We start from the raw sequence: 22,287 nt of genomic DNA, 5'->3' as shown, positions 1-22,287 counted from the left end.
CTTATTATGTGATTCATTGGTATCATGCTGACACTGTATTATATCATTGTTATTTGAATGTTCTTCCATGCTATTATGCTATTTGTATTGTACTGACATTTATTATATTTCTGTTATATGACTGTTCTACAGTGCTGTTAAATGTGCATATTTCTGATATTGTTTCACGTTAGTCCTATTATTTGGTTTCAATTTGCCATTTCCAAGTTTACCTCATTTATTGTATTTGTGTTTTACATTTGGTCATTTTACTATTGCTCTGCTGAAACAAAATTCGTGACACCAATCCTATATAATAAAAGCACCTCCAAAGTTCTGAAGCTGACTGCGTGGCACAAAAACCTTGAGGTGTTCATGCTCTCTGTAACTCCAACTCCGGAAATGACGTCATGCACTTCCAGGTGCGTCACCAGCAGCAGTGCCCAATCACAACTCCAACGGACTAAAAAACCGGCAAAACACGCATGCCCGAACTTCAATCAATCAACGAAAGAAGACAACCGGCCTCAGCCACACACGCGACAACACCCCCTCCGGGGTTCTCTCGCTCGCCCATCCCAAGTCGCCACTGGACCCCGTCACCCAAACACAGCCCCCATCACCCACCCTCCTCCCCAAAGCACACTCCCGCCTACCTCCCTCTCCTCTCCGAATTTGGACAACCGGCCTCCCCCCCTCCTTCCTGACCGACTCCCTCCCGAGTCGCCGTTAAACAACCCTATACTCTCCCCCCTCCCGTCAAGCTCCCTCTTCTCCATCAACAGCCCTCCTTTGTTTCCTGTTGTCCAACCATAGCTTTAAAATCATTTTACTAACCTGACAAGCACAGTACAGCCGGCTCGCCTTTAGCTTTCCCCTTCTCTATCAGCGTCCCGCCCTTGCGTAAACAGGAAATGAGGGCGGGACCACAGCTGAGAGAGAAGGGGAAAGCTGAAGGCGAGCCGGCTGTACTCTGCTTCAGTCAGTGAACAGCAACAAAGAATAATAAAAAAAATTCTATGAAGCCCTTCAACGCTGCCACAACCACCTTTGGACAAGATACAGTTTTCTCAAACAAAAAATGTGACAGTAAGACACTCCACCTCTCTCACATACACAGTCACTCTCACACACACAATATCTCTCTCATACACTCTGTGACACACACACTGACAGTCACACTCTGTCACACACACACACACTCTCTCTCTCCACACATACCAGCGATAGGAAAAAAAACCCCATTTCTGCAAGCACCTGTGCCACAATAAAGACTGACTCCCCTATAAAGAAACAAGGTACAGCTTCATTTATCTAAAAAAAAAAAAAAGATGCCCTCACTCTCAATGTCTGTATCACTGACACCCCAGACAATAAAACATTCACTCTATTTGTCAGACACAGAGTCTAACACTCTCTCTTTCTCTGACGCACAGAGACACACAAGCCCAACACTATCCCCTCCAACTTCACCATCCATGCCTCCAACCCCCCCCCCAAGGGAGTTCCCAAAAACACCTCTATCACTAACACAGACACTCAAACACCCCTCCCAACCTCCACCCTACCGCCACAAAACACACACACAAAAAAAAAACTCTGTCACACACACACACTCGCACATTCACTCTCTCTCTCTCTCTCACAGAGTCATTCTCACACACACTCTCCCAAACATACACACTCCGAGGAAAACCTTGCCAGCGCCCGTTTCATTTGTGTCAGAAACGGGCCTTTTTTACTAGTAAATAAATAAGCAAAGGCCATAAGATCCCCTCCCTAAGTGAAGACAGCATGTGCAAAGTTACTTGCTTGTGACAGATATTCAAATCCCATCAGTCACACATGTGGACATCACTGAGAAGGCACCAACATGGAAATATTTAACCCTTTTCAAGGAAATTTCTAGAGATCTCTGAGCATGCACAACGTCTTCTACCTTTTAACAGCATGTGCCAACTAAGTAATTAATGAGCTCAGCTCCAAAAATCTAAGAGGAAGAGACTGTGCAATTAGTGAGGTGCGGTATTTAGAGAATACAAACCTATTTACAAGTAAGCACTTTATTTTTTTGTGAAGACAACCACCATCATAATCAGATATTTAGAACTCCTCAGCTTAGGGTGGAAAGACAATACTTCTGTCAACATAGTGGAACGCACTACCAAAGCCTTGAAAACGACGTATGACCACCTAAACTTCCAGAAATCACTAAAAACTAACCTCTTCAAAAAGGCATACCCCACCGATCCAATGTAAATGCCTGATCCCTGCAACACAACAAAACTAAAGTACGTAATGGACAAAACTGTACTCTTCCGATGTACATTTCCCCAATGTGGCCATGCCACATGAACTTTATCTTACCATAACATCACTTTGTATTTGTTCTCACTAGAGTCTGCAAACGCCTCTCCGGTACTATGTAAGCCACACTGAGCCTACAAATAGGTGGGAAAATGTGGGATACAAATGTAACAAATAATAAACAAACATTCAAAAGGTACTTTAAGAATGATCTACCCAAACCTGTGATTGTACTGAACGCCATTTAACACTTTCCTGTTCTGAACTGGCATGAATACATGTATCTGAGAAGTTCACTGCAGAGTGAAAGTAATATTGTCTATCAGTAACACGTGTTTCCATGTACAGCAGGACAGATCAGACACACAAGTGGGTGATGACATTGCATGTCACCTTGACCCAAAAGCTCTCCATAGAGGTCAGATGTAAAGTTCTGAGCACTGTGTGGCTCTTCCTGCATGCTGCAGTCTATTCAAATTCCTCAGTTAGTTCCATATCTCAAGTAGTAAAACTATTCTTGGGAAGGTCGGAGGGATTGTGTCCTGCTGTCTAGGAAATCACCTGTTAAAAGTCAATTGCAATTCTTTTTGCAAGAGTGATTCAGCCACAAAATCAGGCTCAAACAATTCTCTGAGCTACTGTTACCTATGGTGCAAGCCTACTTGGGAACCCCCCCCCCCCCCACCTCAGAACTAGACCTCTCATTAAGAATCCTCAGCCAATCCCTCCTTTATTCTTAATATCCAATGTCAAACTTTTAAGAGCTTAAGAATAGCCATACTAGGTGAGACCAGTGGTCCATCTAGCCAGTATCTTGCTTCCAATAATGGCCAATTCAGGTCACAACTACCTGACAGAATCCCAGATATTAGTAGATTCATGCTACTGATCCACGGACAAGCAGTGCTTCCCTATGTCTATCTCAATAGCAGACTATGGACTTTTTCTCTAGGAACTTGTTCAACTTTTTTTAAAAACAGGTATGTTAACCGCTGATACCACATCCTCTGGCAATGAGTTTCAGAGCTTAACTATTCATTCACCGAATAAATATTTCCTCCTGTTTATTTTGAAGTAGTACCATATAACTTCCTTGAGTGTCTAGTCTTTGTACTTTTTGAAAGAGTGAAAATCAATTTACATTTACCCATTCTGTATTACTCAGTATTTTGCAGACCTTTATATACCCCCTCAGTCACCTCTTTTCCAAGCTGAGGAGTCCTAACCTCTTAAGCCTTTCCTCATATGTGAGGAGATCCATCCCTTAATCATTTTGGTCATCCTTCTTTGGACCTTTTCTAATTCTGCTATATCTTAAGTTATGGTGACAGAATTGAATACAATATTCAAGGTGTGGTTGCACCATGGAGTGACTCAAAGGCATGTAATATCCTTTGTCTTATTTTCTATTCCTTTTCTAATAATTCATAGGATTCTGCTTGCTTATTTGTCTGCCACCACACACTGGGCAGATTTCAGCGGATTGTCCACAATGACACCTAGATCTTTTTCTGGGGTGCTTACTCCTAGCGTGGAATCTAGCACCAAATAACTATGATTTGGATTATTCTTCCCAATGTGTATCACTCTGCAGTTGTACATATTAAATCTCATCTGCCATTTGGATGCCAAGTCTTCCAACTTCCTAAGGTCTTCCTGCAATTTTTCTTTTGTAACTAAATTAATAGAGGTTGTGGTCTCACAGCTTGTAAGCTACCTGGAGAAAACAAAATCACAATATCCTAAGCAAAGAGATTTTTGACCTTATTTAAGCACCAGGCTGGTCCTAACTAGACTGATTACATCTGTGCTATATTTCACAGAGGTAAGGATGTCTTACTTCATTAAACACAAGTGTGTTATTCAACCTTGTATATTATCTTAAGTTTCTTTTCAGATTGCAAGAGAAGTCTTGATGGCTCAGCACTAGTTGGTTCGTCTCTCAGAAAATCAGTCCTTCAGAGTTCGCTAACAATCAGCTTTCCACATCATGCTTTCTGCACTGTAGAGTTCCACAAGGCTCCAACCCTGTCATTCTTTTCAATTTATTCCTTGCCCCTCTGACTACTGTAAATTAAATCCCTTGGCTTACAACCTTCTTTTATTACGATATTCAGCATCTTTCACCTCTTGAATACAGAAATCCACATCCACCCCCCACCGAGACAGTAAAATATGCCTGGATGTTCAACAAGAAAAACAATGAACTGAGGCATGCTATATGGCTACTAGAACACAGCAACCTTGACACATGTCCAGAGAGGTTTCCAAGAAAATACTGGAAAACATTTCCATGCTGGAACCAACGTTATCTATGTGTGACTTCTAAGAAGGAGAGAATAGATCCATCATGGACAAGATGGATCTCCTTCCCAGATTCTAGAAGAATGCGTCAGTACAGGCCTAGAAATGATTGCCTAAGTCCTTCTGCAGAAAAAGCAGTGAAGACAAAATTAAGTTTATAAATAAGTAAATAAACAAAACTTCAGTTATGCAGGCTTTTGCCCAATTAGCATATCTATATACAGTATATATATTATATATACACTGAATGTTTTAAACCATAAAAAAGCATACCTTCCAGGTGTGAATAATGATTTCATTCTGGAGGTAGATAATTTTTGTGTTTACTAAAATTCTGCAAAGAAGAAAAACATATCACCAAATTGCTTTAAAAATAAAATAAAAATAAAAAAACATGGTAAAAGCACCAACCATGTATAAAACATAAATGTAAAGAGATACAGAACAGATATTTAAGAGTATATATACTGTCAAAAACCACATGAGACAAAAAAAAATCATAACACTACATTAATAGCAGGGCTTTATTCTGTTTCAGACACAAGTATTTTCTGTTTGGCATACAGCTTTATTTCTTACAAGCCTAAACAAGATGAAAGTTAAGCATAACAGTTATTAGACTTACTATTTAGTATCTGGCAGTTCCTTAGTAGGCTATATTTACCTTATATTACCTGAATAGTAGTATCTTCACAGGAAGAAATTTTTTTTTTGTTTTGTAGGATGACGGATTCAAATATAAAATAATCTTACATACCTACTGGGACTGTCACTATTCTTTCATGGTACTGTAATACATATTTAGCACTTCTCTCTCATTTTAGAGTGGAGGAGTGGCCTAGTGGTTAGGGTGGTGGACTTTGGTCCTGAGGAACTGAGTTTGATTCCCACTTCAGGCACAGGCAGCTCCTTGTGACTCTGGACAAGTCACTTAACCCTCCATTGTCCCATGTAAGCCGCATTGAGCCTGCCATGAGTGGGAAAGCGCGGGGTACAAATGTAACAAAAAATAACAGCAAAAAGTTGTGAGAGTCAAGCGTGAAACTACCCATCGTATGAAAATGGAACACAAAATCGAATTTGCTGAAATAACATCTAATCTGTCTGACAAATGATCAATTCCATCATACTTTGTACAGCCCATGGTTAATATGAAGCTGTTGATCAATGGCATGCTTCCCTTTTGGAGATGATTATTTTCTGCAGGCTGCAACCAGGGTCAAGAAAATGTGTGGACTTGAGCTCAAGGCAGAAATCTGGCTGCACCCAATTTAGAAATACGGGGGGGGGGGGGGGGGGGGGGGGGGGGGGGGTGGGGGGGGTGTTAATGAGACCAGTAGTACTGACTTTGGAAACAATGTGGGGTTCTACCAACAACATGCATTCGTCATTGGTTTTTACAACTAAACATAATGTTAAGGATATTGTGACTTTTTCTGATGCTGTTCTGACCTAGGCACAATTGTCTGTTAGCAACTCTCTGAACTGAATGACTTAAAATCTAGAGTACAGATGGTGGAAAGTTTTTAAAGTGGCCTCTCAAAGATATGTGTTTTTTTTTTTTTTTTTTACACACAGACGGTTGGAGTATCTGGAAAATCAAACCAGGAGGCATAATTTGAGGCTTCTCAATGTCCCAAGTCTCCTATTATTTCACCTTTGGACAGGTTAAAAAGTACATGGTGGAGGTCCTAAAGATACCCTCAGAATCATTACCCCAAGTACCAGGGCTCAGTACATCCCCAGCTGTGCAGGAATCCAGGAGTGGGAGATATGAATTTAACAACTTTTCTGGAGTCAAAGTTATTATATACAGAACTACATTGGTTCCCTTTGTAGTTGGACTGCAATAATGTTTTAAGACTTTCCTTTACATTCTGGAATCATTATTCAGGGTTCTAAAATAAGGGTTTTTCCTGACTTAGCAAGAGAGACACAGATGAGGGTTAAGGCTTTCTTGGCCCTTTGGATTAGAGCACAAGCTTTGGGTGCCAATTTTGTATTAACATTTCCCTGTTTATGTTTTATTCTTCTTGAGGGTAAAAAATTTCAATTTTTGAACCTAAACAGTTGTAAGACTTCAAAATCCAGAGAGGATTTTAATGTAGTAGTACTGACTATAAGAGTAGCCATACTGGGTCAGACCAATGGTTCATCTAGCTCAGTATCCTATTCCAAACAGTAGTCAAGCCAGGTCACAAAGTTATTTGTCCAGGCCACCCAGGATAGAAGAGCTGTCGACCAGAGAACCTCCATGTTGCTCAAAAAATACTTGTCTGGTCCAAAAGGTCTCCAGAAGATTTCTTCTCTCACAGCCACCATATTGCAAAATGGTGGTATCCAACCTCTAATGCTACTGTAGTAGTCATTCTGGCAAATAAGGATAGTACTAGAAGTTCCTAGGCTAGGGGTGCACCGGATCATGTATCCTGTGGTAGAGGGCTGAGAGTGGAGTAAGTGTGGGAGGGTGAGGGTTCAGGGTCACTAAAGTAGTTTTGCAGGTAGGAATCAGGGAGCCCAGCCAGCCATAAAAAATAAACAAAGTCCCCAAAGTGTCATTTCTTGAGCCAGTCCGTGCTCACACGTTGACAGAAAGGGAGATATTTTACTCACAATGCAGCAAACTGTTGGATTACTGCAGCATTGTGCAATGCATTTCTGTGATGGTTATTTACATGGCATTAGGTTACTGCATCAGAAAAAAAAAAAGTAACTGTTTGGAATGCTGAGCACTGAATGCAAGCAGTCCTTGCCCCAAGACCTAAGCATAAGACTTATTCCTCATTAAATTCTTTTGTTTTCTTCCTGTAACAACAAACCAGACTTTCTCTTGTGCCTCAAGAGACTCCCATCTCCCCACAATCTGTTATAAAACTATATCTTAGTGCTCAGTATTTATCTCTAACTACATTAAGCATGAAAAAGCTCACCTGAGTACTTATTACTGGCATTTAGTAATGTGAACAATGTAATTGATCATCACATTGGCTACAAGTAATCTGCATCATTTACTGTAAAAACATACCTTATCAGGTTGAGTAAAAAAGCGAGCTGGAAGTACTGGATCTTTAGGAGACTCCAAACTATAGGTTGTACTCTTTGACATAATAATATTCATTGCTATGTCACATACAGTATAGAGTTTCTAAAGGACATGAAACAAGTGTTCACAGACAATTCTGTATTACTGTAAACAGCATAATGGTTTAAAAATCATGGCCTGACTAGATAATAGCAAACTATAGTATTCAAAAACTATATCACGGTAATGCATGTCTATAGGTATAATTTCAATAGTTTTTCAGCATGGATGCGTCAGAACTTCCCTAACAAAGATTACTACCATAAATTCACACTATCATGAAGGAAGCATTTGCTGGAATCTCTCTTAAAATGTAATTAAAATCAATATTTAATTAGAAAGAACTAGACATACAAGAATAATATCAGTCCATATTAAAGAGAAATGGTACTGACAACACCTTAAATGAAACTATCTGCTGTGGCTTATACCATTTATGCTCAACTCCAGATATTGCAGTCCTACCAAAGGTTTGAAGGGATTAGTCAATCAGAAAGTTATTTTTAAAAGGAAGCTTTTCTTTCCTGCACTGCTATTTGTTTTATCCAAAGAAAAGTAGGTATTCTACTGAGGACAGCAGGCTTCATATTCTCACAAATGGGTGACCTTGATCCACGTTGCCCTGTCCAGCATTTTGCCAAAGCTAAAGAGAGCTTTCTTGGATTGCGAGCCAAGTCCACCACACAAATGCGAGTGCCTTCCTGCCTGCCGTGCAAACATGGTCTCCTCAATTTAATACTAAAGCAAAAAATAAAGTATAAATAAACAAGGGGAGGTGGGATTGTGAGAATATGAAGCCTGCTGTCCTTGGAGAATACTGCTACAGGTAGGTATCTTGCTTTCTCCGAGGACAAGCAGGCTTATATTCTCTCAGTGGGGAATCCTTAGCATCCAGACTCACTGAAAACAAACATTGGTCAACTGGGCCTTGCAATGGAGAGGACGTAACACAGATTAACCTGAAACTATATACAATCTGAATGAGAGTGTAACCTGGAACAGAATAAATGGGCCTAGGAGGGTGGGAGTTGGATTCTAGACCCCAATCAGAATCATGGTTCGCAGTCTTGCTGAGTTTCAACAAAGTCTTCCACTAGAGGTATGGGAGGATATGCATACAGAAGACCTGTCCTCTAATTGAGGAGGAAGGCATCTAAGCCTGCTGCTAAGGGAATTTGTGGTTGATTTGAGTGGCAAAAAGATTCACCAAGGTGATGCTCGTAAGATCTTGTGGGCTATACCCATATTGAGAGATCACTCATGTGGATGCCTTATCCTGCTCAGCCTGTCTGCAGGGTATTGTTTGTGACCGCCAGATAAGTGGCTCGAAGGAACATGTCATGTTGGCGAGCCAATGCCACATCAGGACGGCCTTCTGACACAGAGGGCAATATTCGGTGCCCCCCTGCTTGGTCGTGTAAATACATTGCAACCTGATTGTCTGTTTGGATGAGAACAATATGATGAGATAACGATCTTTGAAATCCTTTAGAGCGTTCCAGATCACTCGAAGCTCCAGGAGATTGATCTGAAGATTCGTTTCCTGGGCAGGACCAAGCCACTTGAGTGTGAAGCCCATCTACATGAGCTCCCATTCCAGGAAAGATGCTCTGTCATCAGCACTTTTGTGACTGAGGAGTTTGGAATGGAAGTCCCAGAGTTAAACTGGATCGAATTGTCCACCACTGAAGAGAGCATACAAGCTTTAGGGACACTTGGATGACACCTTCTAGACTCCCTGTGGCTTGATACACTGAGAAGCCAGGGTCCACTGACCTGATCTCATGTGAAGACGTGTCATGGGTGTAACGTACACTGTGGAAGCCATGTGGCCAACAACCTCAACATCTGCCGAGCTGTGACCTGCTGAGAGGCACGAACCTTGGACGCAAGAAAGACAGATTGTCCGCTTGTATTTCCTGGAGGACTCCATTGCTGGACAGGGTGGAGATGGGACTTGGGGTAGTTTAAATGAACCCTCTTAGCTCAAGCACCCAAATAGTCAACGCATGGACTCCCGCGCACCGTCCTCTGAGGTGTTCATCAGTCAATCGTTGAGATACAGGAATATATGGACTATTAGTCTACGTAGTGATGCTGCAACTACTGCTAGACTCTTGGTGCAGACCCTAGGAGCTGGCGTGAGGCTAAAAGGCAACATGCAATACTGAAAGTGTAGTTCTGGTGGGCTGAAGTATAGGGATATGAGTATATGCATCCTTACCACTGGGAGAAGTGTGCCCAGGGAAACCATCATGAACTTTTCTCAGATTAGAAATTTGTTCAGAGCCCTTAGGTCTAGGATGGGATGCATTTGCCTCTGCAGTCTTCTGCACAAGGAAGGAAGTACTTGGAATACAGTTCCCTTGCCCTTCTTCCCCTGGTGAAAGGCATGGGGCGGTGGCGGGAGGCGGGGATAGTGCTGGGCAAGACTTATACGGTCTGTGCCAGAGCCAGTGGTGGGAGGCGGGACTGGTGCTTGGGAGGCGAGGATAGTGCTGGGCGACTTACACGGTCTGTGCCCTGAAAAGGACAGGTACCAATCAAGGTAAGGTATACACAAAAAGTAACACATATGAGTTTATCTTGTTGGGCAGACTGAGGACCATGCAGGTCTTTTTCTGCCGTCATCTACTATGTTATAAGTATGTGCTTTAGAAGGGCAGAGAGCTCCTCTGCCAAGTACCTGCCTGTGCTGAGAGCTGAATGAATGAGCTCTCAGTGGGTAATTTGGAGGTTTGAGATGCCAGTTGAGGGCGTATCTGAGATGGACTATTTGACAAACCCATCGGTTGGAGGCTATAGGAGGCCACCTTTGGTGAAAAAAAATTTTAGCCCCCCCTCCGACCGGCAAGTCGTCCAAGACAGACAGCTTTACTGCGGCTATGCTCTGCTAAAGCCAGTCAAAAGCTCGTCCCTTGCTTTGCATGGGGAGTAGCAGGGGTCTTTGGTGCACGCTGTTGATGTGAACGAGCATTCTGGGGCTGAGAAGTCTGGCGCGTCAAAGGTTTGTACCTACACCTAGAATAGTAGTAGGAACTGCTCCTTGGCTTGCCAAAAATCCTCTTAGCTGAGGAGGCTGATGCAGAAGGTGCCCGGCAGGAGAGAGAAGAGACTGTATTAGTGTTTTTTTTGATTTTGGTCAGCGATCTCCTCAACCTTATCTCAAAAAGGTTATCACCCCCAGCAAGGGACATCTGCCAATCGCTGCTGAACAGTGTTCCAAGTCAAAAACACGCAGCCATGAGAGTCTGCGCATTGACAGAGTCAGCATGGGTTCAGTCAAGGAAAATCTTGCCTCACCAATTTGCTTGATTTCTTTGAAGGTGTGAATAACATTTGGATAAAGGTGAGCCGGTTGATGTAGCGTATTGTTTAGTATAGAGCTGTCTGGTTTGGCAGAGATCAGCCAGGTTTGTTTATGTAGCTTATTCCCTTATCTATGATCTAGCAGGGCAAACAGCTAGCCTGTTTCTTCTTGGCCTTTTCAGGGACAAGTTAACAGCAAGCTTAGCTCAAGTAATGAGCTATAAAATTTAACAATCGTCTGCTTGTTTTCAAACAGGCTCTGGACATAATGCATTGAAATTCTTTCAGTGAAGGACAAATATGAGTGGTAAATATTCAGGGAAATATTGAGGTTACAAAGTGCAAATGATGAATAATGGAAAAAAAACACCAAAGAAGCAGAGGTATGTTATTGTGACCTTAGAGGTCAGGGTTGGAGAATACCAGATAAGAGAAAAAAAATATAAAGGCAATAAGAGATTAGATAAGGAGAAGCTTCAGAATCTGACCAAGCATGTCTTGTAGAAGTCAGATCTGTTAGCTTCCAGGGAAACATTTTATTTTGCTTATGCTGAAATTTAGATTTATATAAATAAGAATTCACTTTTCTGTAACACTGAGATAAAGAATTTTATTGTAATCATTCATTTACTCTAATAAATGTTAGCATAATTATAAAGAGAAAAAATATACTGTGGAGTGTGTTTCCTTTGATGGAAGGGCTTTCTGACCCTCCAAGTGTTTAGCTCTCCTCAGAGGCAAGGGGGTGCTTTACAGTATCAACATTTTCAGAAAGCTTTGATAAAGTTCCTCATGAGAGACTCCTGAGAATATTAAAGAGTCATGGCAAGGTTCTGGTGTTGATTAGGAATTGGGTATTAGACAGAAAACAGAGGTAGGGTTAAATGGTCATTTCTCTCAATGCAGGAGGGTGAACAGTGGAGTGCCGCAGGGATCTGTACTGGGACCAGTGCTATCTTCAGCTTGGAAAAGAAGCAAATGAGGGGAGATATGATTGAGGTCTACAAAATCCTGAGTGGTGTAGACGAGAAGAAGTACATTGATTTTTTACTTGTTCCAAAGTACAAAGACTAGGGGACACTCAAGGAAGTTGCATGGAAATACTTCTAAAACAAATAGGAGCAAATATTTTTTTCAATCAACAAAGAGTTAAGCTCTGGAACTCTTTGCTGGAGGATGTGGTAGAGCGGTTAGCGTATCTGGGTTTAAAAAAGGTTTGGACAAATTCCTGGAGAAAAAGTCCATAGTCTGCTATTGAGACAGATATGGGAAGCAACTGCTTGCCCTGGGATTTGTAGTATAGAGTGTTGTCATGATTTGGGTTTCTGCCAGGTACATGTGACCTGCTTGGCCACTGTTTGGAAACAGAATACTGGGCTAGATGGACCACTGGTCTGACCTCAGTATGGCTACTCTTATGTTCTTATGCTACACTTTGAGCAGAGATCCTGGATACTACATCAAAAGTGTCTTAAGTGCCTGGCCAAGAACTTTCGACATGTCTTCTGCTGCTTGACCAACTAGTGAAAGGGCTCAGTGTGCTCCGGAGGGAGTGTGTCAACCAAATCTGACAGATGTCACACTGAGTTTCGCAAGCTGGTAGGATTGTATGCAGATGAGCATTGAAGCCTGGTACATTTTTTCTCCTAAAAGAATCCAGGGTTCTAGCTTCTCTGCCTGGGGGTGCCAAGGCATAGTTCCTAGTACTCCTGGCTCTTTTGAGAGTGTACTCCACCACCATGGAATTGTGAGGCAACTGAGGACCTATCAAACCAGATGTACCGTGGATATGATACTGGGTGTCAATCTTCTTGGGCATATAACAGGGACAGACAGAGGACTCCCAGTTCCTGATGAGGACTTCCTTGAGTACATCGTGGAGAGGTGCAGCACAGCCTCCTTAGGAGATGTATAGTCCAGGACCTTGAGCATCTTGGCCCCAGGGCTACCCCCCCCCCCCCCCAAAGGAAAGGAATGGCCTCAGCCATTTCCTTAACAAAAGATGGAAATGAAAGGCTCTCTGATGGAGATCATCTTCTTTCAGGTGGAGGGGAGGGTTCAGAGAGAATCCCATAAGACTCATCTAAGGAAAAGTATCTGGGATCCTCCTCTGAATCCCATGAACTCTCCTGCTCGGTGTCGGACAGTATCTCCCTATGGGATTGCCGAGTCTGACCAGTCTCGGTGCCGAGGAACCATGTCCTCGAGAGCAGCTCGACTTCTGCCTTGACTCCGGTGAAGCTTCCTCCACCAACATCAAGGGGGTGCCGGCTTGGGTTACAGTCGACACCTGGGCTGCAAGTGGAGCTGGAAACCTCACCACAGGCTGAGGACCAGGAAAAACCGGGGTGCTAGCTGAAGCGCAGGTTGCAGAATTGCTGGGGTCGACGCGGGAGTGGGATCTTGGCTGCTTGGAGACAGGCGCATTTGCAACCTTCTGTACAGAGGAGGAGTGATCCTCCTGGCCCTGATGCTTCTCAGGTGCCGATTCCATAGATGCCCTGGAGTTCCTGGCAACTTGCGTCGAGGGTGACCTAAGACTAGCTTCTTGGCCTTCACCTAAAGTGTGTCACCTAGGCTTCTCTGTGCCAACGAGGACGAAGTCGAATCCTTTATGTCGCCTCGGGGTTGGGTCAGACGATGGATGGTCCTGGGGGGGTCTGCACAGCAGGAGGCCTCAAGACAGGTGGAGGACCACTCGATGCTTCACAGCTCCCAGTGTTTAAGAGTCTAGAAGCAGCCATGCTTAGCAACGCTCCTGAATACAATGCTCGACGTTCAATGCCTCCGACCTTGATGCAGATGAGGACATCGAGGAACCGGACCTTGGCTCCAAAAATCCTCTCTTGTTGAGGCTCTTAGGAAACCTGTCATGTGAAGACAGAGAACACAGATAGTAGGGCTATGGTCAGGCCTACCATATACTGGCAGACAACAAGATGGATGTCTTTTCCCGAGACAGTCCCAACTGCACCAGGTACAGCGCTGAAGCCACTAGGAATTCTTCGTGGACATGGGCGGAAAAACTTTGCTGGCTAAATTAAACGACTCGATGTTGTCTGAAATAGGGGCAACGCACAGAGAAAACAAAGGGAGAGAAACCAACCGGTCAAGGCCGAAAAGCGGCTCGATGACTGAAAAATTAATAAAACTTAAAACCGGGCAAAATGATGTTAGGAAATTAAGGAAGGGTAAGGGTCAATTAAAAGCAGCCACAGAGAAGACGTAGAAAAATAGCCGGAAGGCACAAAAATAGTTCTCAAAAAAAAAAATGGGCAAGTGAGAGACGACAAAAAAAAACCCCAGAACCTTCTCCTAACTAATCAGACCGCGTTCGCACGACGGGCAGGAAGGCATTCGCGCTCTACAAAGTTCTCTTTTTAGCTTTGGCAAAATGCCAGACCGAGCAAAGCTGATCAGCATCAGCCACTTGCAGAGACAGAAGCCTGCTTGTCCTTGGAGAGAAGTAGAAACAAACCAAGCAGATCAGTATTAGAAATACATGATCTTTATTAATATAGTTGCATATATCAAGGATTGCCCGACACAGGCCGTGTTTCGCCCAGCAGGGCTGCGTCAGGAGCAAAGCTAAAAAAAACAAATAAAATATGGATATGATGAAATGTTTCCGGGAAAAAGGGTATCCCATCAGGTGTATCAATAAGGAATTTCAGAAAGCATCCATGTGCTCTAGAGATGTACTCTTACAACCAGTGGAGAAGAAAATTAATAAGATTGTCTGTACCTTACCATTCACCCATATGTTCACACCTATTGTAATGATTCTGAGGAAGCATTGGTGCCTGTTGCAAGGTTTAGTTCCATTTAACAATAAAGAATTGATTGTGGCATACAAGCGTGAAAAAAATCTGAAAGACATTCTTGTACCATCAGCACTATCTAATTATGCCATACCATTAAGAAATCTACCTATAGGACACTTCCCATTTGGAGCTTCAATTTGTTCAGTTAATATGAAAACTAGCATTTTTTGTATTCCATCCTCAGATAAAATAATACATTTGAAACAATTTTCAAACTGTAAAACTAGTTATGTTGTTTATGCAGTTTTATGTCCATGTGGTCTAGCATACATAGGGAAGACCAAGAGAAAGTTCAATATTAGGATCATTGAACATAAGAGTGTTTGGAAACGTAATGTGCTAGACAAGCCACTAGTTGAACACTCAGTAGCTTTGGGACATAAATTTGAGGAATTCCGTTTTTGTATTTTATTTGTATATAGCAAACATGGAGAGGTGGACCGATCAATATTCAACTTTTACGTAAAGGACAGGAATTCATTTTTAAATTAGAAACCTTACATCCAAAAGGTCTCAATATGGAAACGGATCTATCTGTATTTTTTGAATGCATTTATTACAGACTAGTAGAAAAGGACCGTTTCAGGCACAAATGAAACGGGCGCAAGCAAGGTTTTCCTCGGAGTGTGTATGTTTGAGAGACTGTGTGTGTGTGTGTGTGTGAGAGAGAGAGAGAGAGAGAGAGAGAGAGAGAGAGAGAGAGAGTGAATTTGCGAGTGTGTGTGTGTGTGTGACACAGAGTGAGTGAGACTGTGTGCGAGTGTCTGTCTGTGAGAGAGTGTGTGTGTGCCTGGGGTCCCTCCATCCCACTCAGTTCCAGTTTCCCCCCTTCCTCCGTGTTCCAGGGTCGTCGTCCGTACCCACCCCCCCCAAGTTCCAGGGTTTTCCCCTCTTTTATTTTTTTAGTTTTTGTACAGGTGGTGCATTCCCCCCCTCCTCCCCTCTCGTCCCCTCCTCCGAAGTCCAGACCCCCTCCCTCCCTCCAAATTCCAGACCCCCCTCCAAGTTCCAGACCCCTCACTCCCGCTGTCCGAGTTCCAGACCCCACCTCCCTGCCTCCCTCCCTCCGATTTGCAGATGCCACCTCCCTGCCTTCCTCCCTCTGATTAGCGGACCCCCTCCCTCCGAATTCCAGACCCCCCCCTCCGCGTTCCAGACCCTGGCCCCCCCGTCATGACCCTCTTGAGCCCCCCTTCCTGCCGCCAAACCTCCCCTGCCGCCATCACGTACCTGTGCTGGCGAGGGGCCCCAACCATGCAGCGTGGAGTCGTGGAGGAATGATAAAGTTGGAATCAGTTTGTATTCGTGCGTCTGACGTTTGACGCATGCACACAATCAGATTCCAACTTGATCACGTCCAGTGACGTCAGCTGGGGCTTCGGAGCCCAAAGTTACGGACACAGGCAGCCAGGTTCATAGTGAGTATTATATGATAAGACACCATCCTCTCATTTTTATATCATTTCTTTTAAGACAAAGGACATTCGCTATGCTCATTATTTGTACTCTTATTTTTTGATATTCGGTGTTTTATGACATCCACGTTTTAAGGCATCATTTGGAACATTTTTTAGTTTTTTAAAATGATGACTCTGTGAAATCATATGGTCCACATGCGGTTTTTATTTTTGTTTATCCATACCATTCTTTATTTCAGTTCCATTTTGGTAGAAGCACAGCTATATTTTTTATTTGGCATCACTGGAAGATACAACCATGACATCACTTGATTGACATCTGCCCCTTGAAATGTTATTTTTAGTGTATTACTGATACTACATCGATAGGGTTATATGGTAGTATTTAGCAGATTTGTTTTTGAAAAGATGACAACTCTGGGATGTTATTCTATTTAATGGCTTTGTGCCATTGAGACGCCTGTACTTTTACCCGTCGGTTGGAGTCACTTCCATCCACACTCAGGTTTGATTAAATACTTTTTTCATTTGTTCTCAGTGGAGGTTTAGTCAATCTTGGATTAATGATGATACCCTGCAATGGTATATTGAGTTGTCATAATTATTTTACTTATTTACCATTTAGACGTCACTTGCTTGATATTTTCTCCATGTCATCACGATACTTTTATTTGTATTTGTTTAATCACATCATTATTATTTATTGTTCAGCCAGATTTCTTTTTTCCCCTATTTTTTTTGTTGTTTTGGGTTTTTGATTTGTTATATTTTATTTTTGGCACGTTTCTCACTACACTTTGACCTTTGAGTGACGTATATATTACGTTACAGTTAGGTTCTGCGGCTTTTTCCAGCTACACCTTGAAGCGTTGATGTTTGACCGTTAACAGATGAGAGTATGGATGGCCTCTTTATGGCATCCTTCTTAGAAGTTATCGTTGCTATCTTACAGCAGTCTTACGCTGTTTAGTTAGTTAATATTTTCTCCTTGTGACAAGTCACTTTCACTACCATTTTAAAGTAGCTTTTCATTAGGTTTTAGACATCGTTATTTTCCTTTGGATTATATCTTTCTTTCTAATAGATTCACACCTTTTGTAGTAACCATTTAGTGGTCTAGATTTGATATTACCTCATCCTATGATTAGTAGATGATGCATATGTTTTATTTAATTCTTTTTTTTTTTTTTTGAACGATGATCTCAATGATTAATTTTCATTTTTGGCCATCTTACTTTTTTGTATCTTAGGTTCTTCAGTCAGACTATATGATCTGTGCTGGTTTTTTTCTGCGCGAGTTATTTGTAATATGTTTTGTATATATGTCCTTGTCTCTAATTGTTACTTTTTATATTATTATTTTTTTTATTATGCAGTACCAATTGTTGGAACCTATACCCTTTTACTAGCATTTCTGCAGTAAGAATTAGCAAGTAGATAGGTGTCCTACCTGTATATCTATTTATATGCCTGTGTATTGACAACTTGATTGTTCCGATTTTGTATTTGTTTAATATATTTGGGGTTTTTTATGTGTATTCGGTACAGATGATTTACATGCATGTTTCCTTTCTTTGTACAGTAAAGTGATGTGTGTATATTTATAATTTGGATATTCTTTAATTATAGAGTTAATACGATTATCATGTATTTTATGTACATGTTATCCATTCTGTATGCATTATAATTTGTCCATTTTATGATTTTATATGTGTGGATACACACACACACACATATATATATTATATATATATAAAGAATATGTCCCTATTATGCCATGGAATTACTATATTATCAGCTGCTGGTGTTTTAAATATTTTTATAATATTTGTTATTTTATTTGTTTTTTTTAGCTTTGACCCTGACGCAGCCCTGCTGGGCGAAATACGGCCTGTGTTGGGCAACCCTTGATATATGTAACTATATTAATAAAGATTGTGTGTGTATTTCTAATACTGATCTGCTTGGTTGTTGCCACTTGAATTTGCGGATCATTTGCCTTGCTGTTTCTTGGAGAGAAGTATACATACTGCCCTATCTACTTAACCCAAAATGAACCTAATCACCTCTTTCTCACCCCAATATATAGCATAGCTTTTATACTTAACAGATACTTATCCAGTTGAAATAATAAAATATAATATGTACTTCATTCATTTTGGGATCATCAGGTGCTTGGCCATCTTTTGTTTGTTTGATGTTTTCCACCATTTTTCTAATAAACGCATGGCTGTTATTTTCATTTTAGACATCAAGATTTCTAGTATAAACCAGAGACACCTAGAAAAAAAGAAAGAAAATTAAGTTTCATCATAAACTCTCTAAGGCAGTGGTTCCCAAACCTGGTCCTGGAGGCACCCCAGCCAGTCAGAATTTTCAGGATATCCACAATGAATATACGTAAGAGAAATTTGCATGCAGCGGAGACAGTGCATGCAAATTTCTCTCATAAATATTCATTGTGGATATCCTGAAAACCTGACTGGCTGCAGTGCCTCCAGGATCAGGTTTGGGAACCACTGCTCTAAGGTAGAAAGCTAACCCAATTATCTTGAAACATTATTAAAAATGTATCTCTGGAACAGTTCATTTAAACAGGGGAAATATTCAGTATGCATGTGACTTCAAGTCAATATTTGTTAAGATGTGATTCTTTAATAATATAATAAAAATAATAAACAGGTTATATACTGTCTTAACTGTTTGGCTCTACAGCAGTTTGCAGTGTAAAACGTTTAAACTTGTTTATGGATGTCACTCCTTTTGCTCAAAAATGATCTTACCTGTAATCCTATACACATTATGAATAAAACACGTTTTTGTTTTTTTTTAAGTATTTTTTTTGTTTGTTTTTCACCAACTAGTAAAATCAGTCAATCATATAGTCTGAAGTTGAGGAAAACCATTTTGCTAGCTTTTTCCAAAACCCGGTGAACTGAATTTCAACAACAATAGTATGAAACAGAATTCTGAAGTTTAGACAGTTTCAAAACAAAGTACAATTAGAAGAAACCGGTGACAGAACTGCGAACAAAAATGACCAAGATGCATGTCATTTTTGGATGTACATACACAGAGTGAAATTTGCAGTGCCTAAAACTTGCATAAAAATATCTGTTCTGGGGCTAGGAACAAACAATCCTACCAAATATAATCTACAGTAGGAATGATTTTTTTTCCAGAGCTTGTGGAACCTTCAACCAAACTTACTTGAACAGTCCAAGCAGGAAGCATTATTATCTATCATTAAAAATGTATATTGATAGATTTTAATAATCTCTGCACTATGGGGCTAATTTTAGTAAGCATTTTCCATATAAAGAACATGCTCTATATGTGGAAAATGACTATATAGTATCATGCGGTTGAACATGACAAGACTGGTACAGAGACAAGATGCTCCAGTGAAGCATTCAAATGGTATTCCATAATTTTTCCCATTAGAAGAGAATGACACCAAGGGCTTGTGGCTTTGCTAGAGTAAGCTCTAACAACTGACACAGACAGGATTCTGCTTTAATAGGATGAACAAATAGACATGGAAGGATCAAGGCAATTCATGTTCAGGTTTCTTTAGAGAGCTGCAATTTTATTTTACCCTCAACTGAGGCGAGTATGATTTCATTATTAACATATGGTTGAAGCTTGGAGACGGAAGGAGGATGGTCCAGCAGGTTGAGGGTGAGCAGTTTATTAGCATTACAATCCTATTTAATTGTACAGGATCGCTGATTGAGAAATTACAACTGCTGCCAAAACAATACACATAGGACTTGATGCAGAAAGCTACATTTTAGTGTGCACTAAAGTTCTGTGCAGGGTTTCTTTGATACGTGAGTAAAAAAAAAACAATTTGTGACAAATGCAGTAATCAAATAGTATGCAATAAGTTGCATCCAAGAAATAAGCATAAATGTAAACACAACAAAAACATGCACAATCAGGTCTGCATTAGTGGCAGCTATATTTTGCATACATGTGTGCTGGAACGCTATTGTGTGCATCCAGTGTTGGGTGGTATATTACATGTAATACAGTACTTTTAAAAGTAAAAACAATTACTTTTATTTATTTAGATTTTGCTCACACCTTTTTCAGTAGTAGCTTAAGGTGAGTTACATTCAGGGCTTTTTTTGAGGGGGTACTGAGTACCGGCACCTTTTCTATTGTCTGCTAAATTTGACCCATGGTCCCCAAGTTTTATTGAAAGCTCAGGCTCTACACACCAATTCTGCCTTTGTCATAGATTCTGTGACTGGTTGCAGGGGGCCTGGCTATTGTGGGGTGAGTCCCTCAGTGATCACCCCACCTCTAAATGATGGATTGGCATTTAAGTACTGGCACCTTTTTCGCTAGAAAATAACATACTGGTTACATTCAGGTACTCTGGATATTTTCAGGTACTCTGGATATTTCTCTGTCCCAGGATGGCTCACAATCTAAGTTTGTACCTGAGGCAATGGAGGGTTAGGTGACTTGCCCAAGATCACAAGGAGCAGCAGTCGATGATTGAACTGGCCACCTCTGGATTGCAAGACTGGTTCTCTAACCACTAGGCCGCTCCTCCACTCCACTTTTGTGCAAATATAAAAAACAACTCACATTATAGTACTCAGTGGAAAATAAAATCACTCATTGCTTTAAATACTACTACTACTACAAATCACTCTTAAAGGTAATCAACAGAAATAAAACAAATTAAAACATGGAAAAGAAAATAAGATGATACCTTTTTTATTGGACATAACTTAATACATTTCTTGATTAGCTTTCGAAGGTTGCCCTTCTTCATCAGATCAGAAATAAGCAAATGTGTTAGCTGACAGTGTATATAACAGTCCCTCATAGATGGTCTAGCAGGGTGGATAGGAGATGTGCATGGGGACTTCAAAGCATTCCATAGTCTAGCAGGATGTTTGTGGGGAGGGGAGGGGAGGGGAGGGGAGGGGAGGGGAGGGTGATAAGCAGTGAAATACAACTTATGGTTTATAGTGGGCTAGAAAACCCAGATCCTTGTTAAGTCCTGTCTGTTGGGTGTCAAAATATTCAATCATTCTGATTTCAAAGGTTTTATATTCCTGTATTGTTTTAAAGTTAACTTTCAGTATTCTCACTGTGAAATCACTGGTACGGTGTCCTGGTTCTGTAAAGTGCTGTCCCATCGGGGTAGGGATTCAGGAGAGCAGGAAAAATTGCTGATAGGAGGGCAGACAGATGTTTGAGAGGGACAGATGCTGGAAATAGGGGATGAAACAAACAAGGGAGACTGTAGTCATGGAGTGGAAGGGAGAAATGGTGATCATGGAGGGCAGGGGAGAGCCGGTGCCCATGGAGGAGAAGTAAAGGGAAAACAGGAGGAGACTGTGATCGGGAAGGGGAGAATGGAGCCCATGGAGGAGAAGGGAACTGGAGAGAAGAGCGCCAGGAGGAGATGGACATACACACTCACACTCTCTCTCTCTCTCTGAACTCACTCTCACACTCTCTTTCAGACAGGTGCACACACACTTTCTCTCTCTCACACACACATTCACTCTCTCTCTCTCACACACACCACAAAATATCACCTCCTGTACTTTTACAAGACAAACAGAAGCAGGGAGAAATTATCTTCTCCTTCCTTGTCTCTCTCTTTCAGACAGACGCAAACACACACACTTTCTCTGTCTCTCTCTCTCTCACACACACATATATACACACTCTCTCTCTCTCTCTGAACTCACTCTCACACTCTCTCTCTCTTTCAGACAGGTGCGCACACACACACTTTCTCTCTCTCACACACACTCACTCTCTCTCACACTCTCACAAAATATTACCTCCTGTACTTTTACAACACAAACAGAAGCAGGGAGAAATTTATCTTCTCCTTCCTTGACTCTCTCTCTTTCAGACAGACGCACACTCTCTCTGAATCTCTGCACTCACTCTCACACTCTCTCTTCAGACAGGTACACACACACACTCTCTCTCACTCACACACACAAAATATAACAATAAGGAAATTACATTTCAAAAAAAAAGTTGCCCGTTTTAATGGGCTTAATGGCTTGCATTAACAGAT

The 22,287-nt window shown here is 41.5% G+C and overlaps 2 protein-coding genes across 2 annotated transcripts in view; both read right to left on the bottom strand.

Annotated features, from left to right (window-relative positions):
• LOC115468570 (sister chromatid cohesion protein PDS5 homolog B-like) overlaps positions 1–7,702 on the bottom strand; it is a 60,693-nt gene extending 52,991 nt beyond the window's left edge. Inside the window, exons 1-2 of the mRNA XM_030200371.1 lie at positions 7,616–7,702; positions 4,865–4,924 (exon numbers count right to left, since the gene is read on the bottom strand). Coding sequence (XP_030056231.1) covers positions 4,865–4,889 — 25 coding nt within the window. The 5' untranslated portion in view covers positions 4,890–4,924; positions 7,616–7,702. The remainder of the gene's footprint in view (positions 1–4,864; positions 4,925–7,615) is intronic.
• A 10,675-nt stretch (positions 7,703–18,377) lies between these two features.
• Positions 18,378–22,287, bottom strand: part of PDS5B (PDS5 cohesin associated factor B) — a 536,259-nt gene continuing 532,349 nt past the window's right edge. The window contains 1 exon segment of the mRNA XM_030200370.1: positions 18,378–18,503. The gene's annotated coding sequence lies outside the window, so the exon portion shown is untranslated.

This window comes from Microcaecilia unicolor, chromosome 4 (genome assembly GCF_901765095.1).
Source record: "Microcaecilia unicolor chromosome 4, aMicUni1.1, whole genome shotgun sequence".
In the NCBI taxonomy this organism is placed as follows: domain Eukaryota; kingdom Metazoa; phylum Chordata; class Amphibia; order Gymnophiona; family Siphonopidae; genus Microcaecilia; species Microcaecilia unicolor.
Note: the sequence above shows the minus strand (reverse complement) of the source record. Positions and strands in the feature narration are given on the sequence as shown.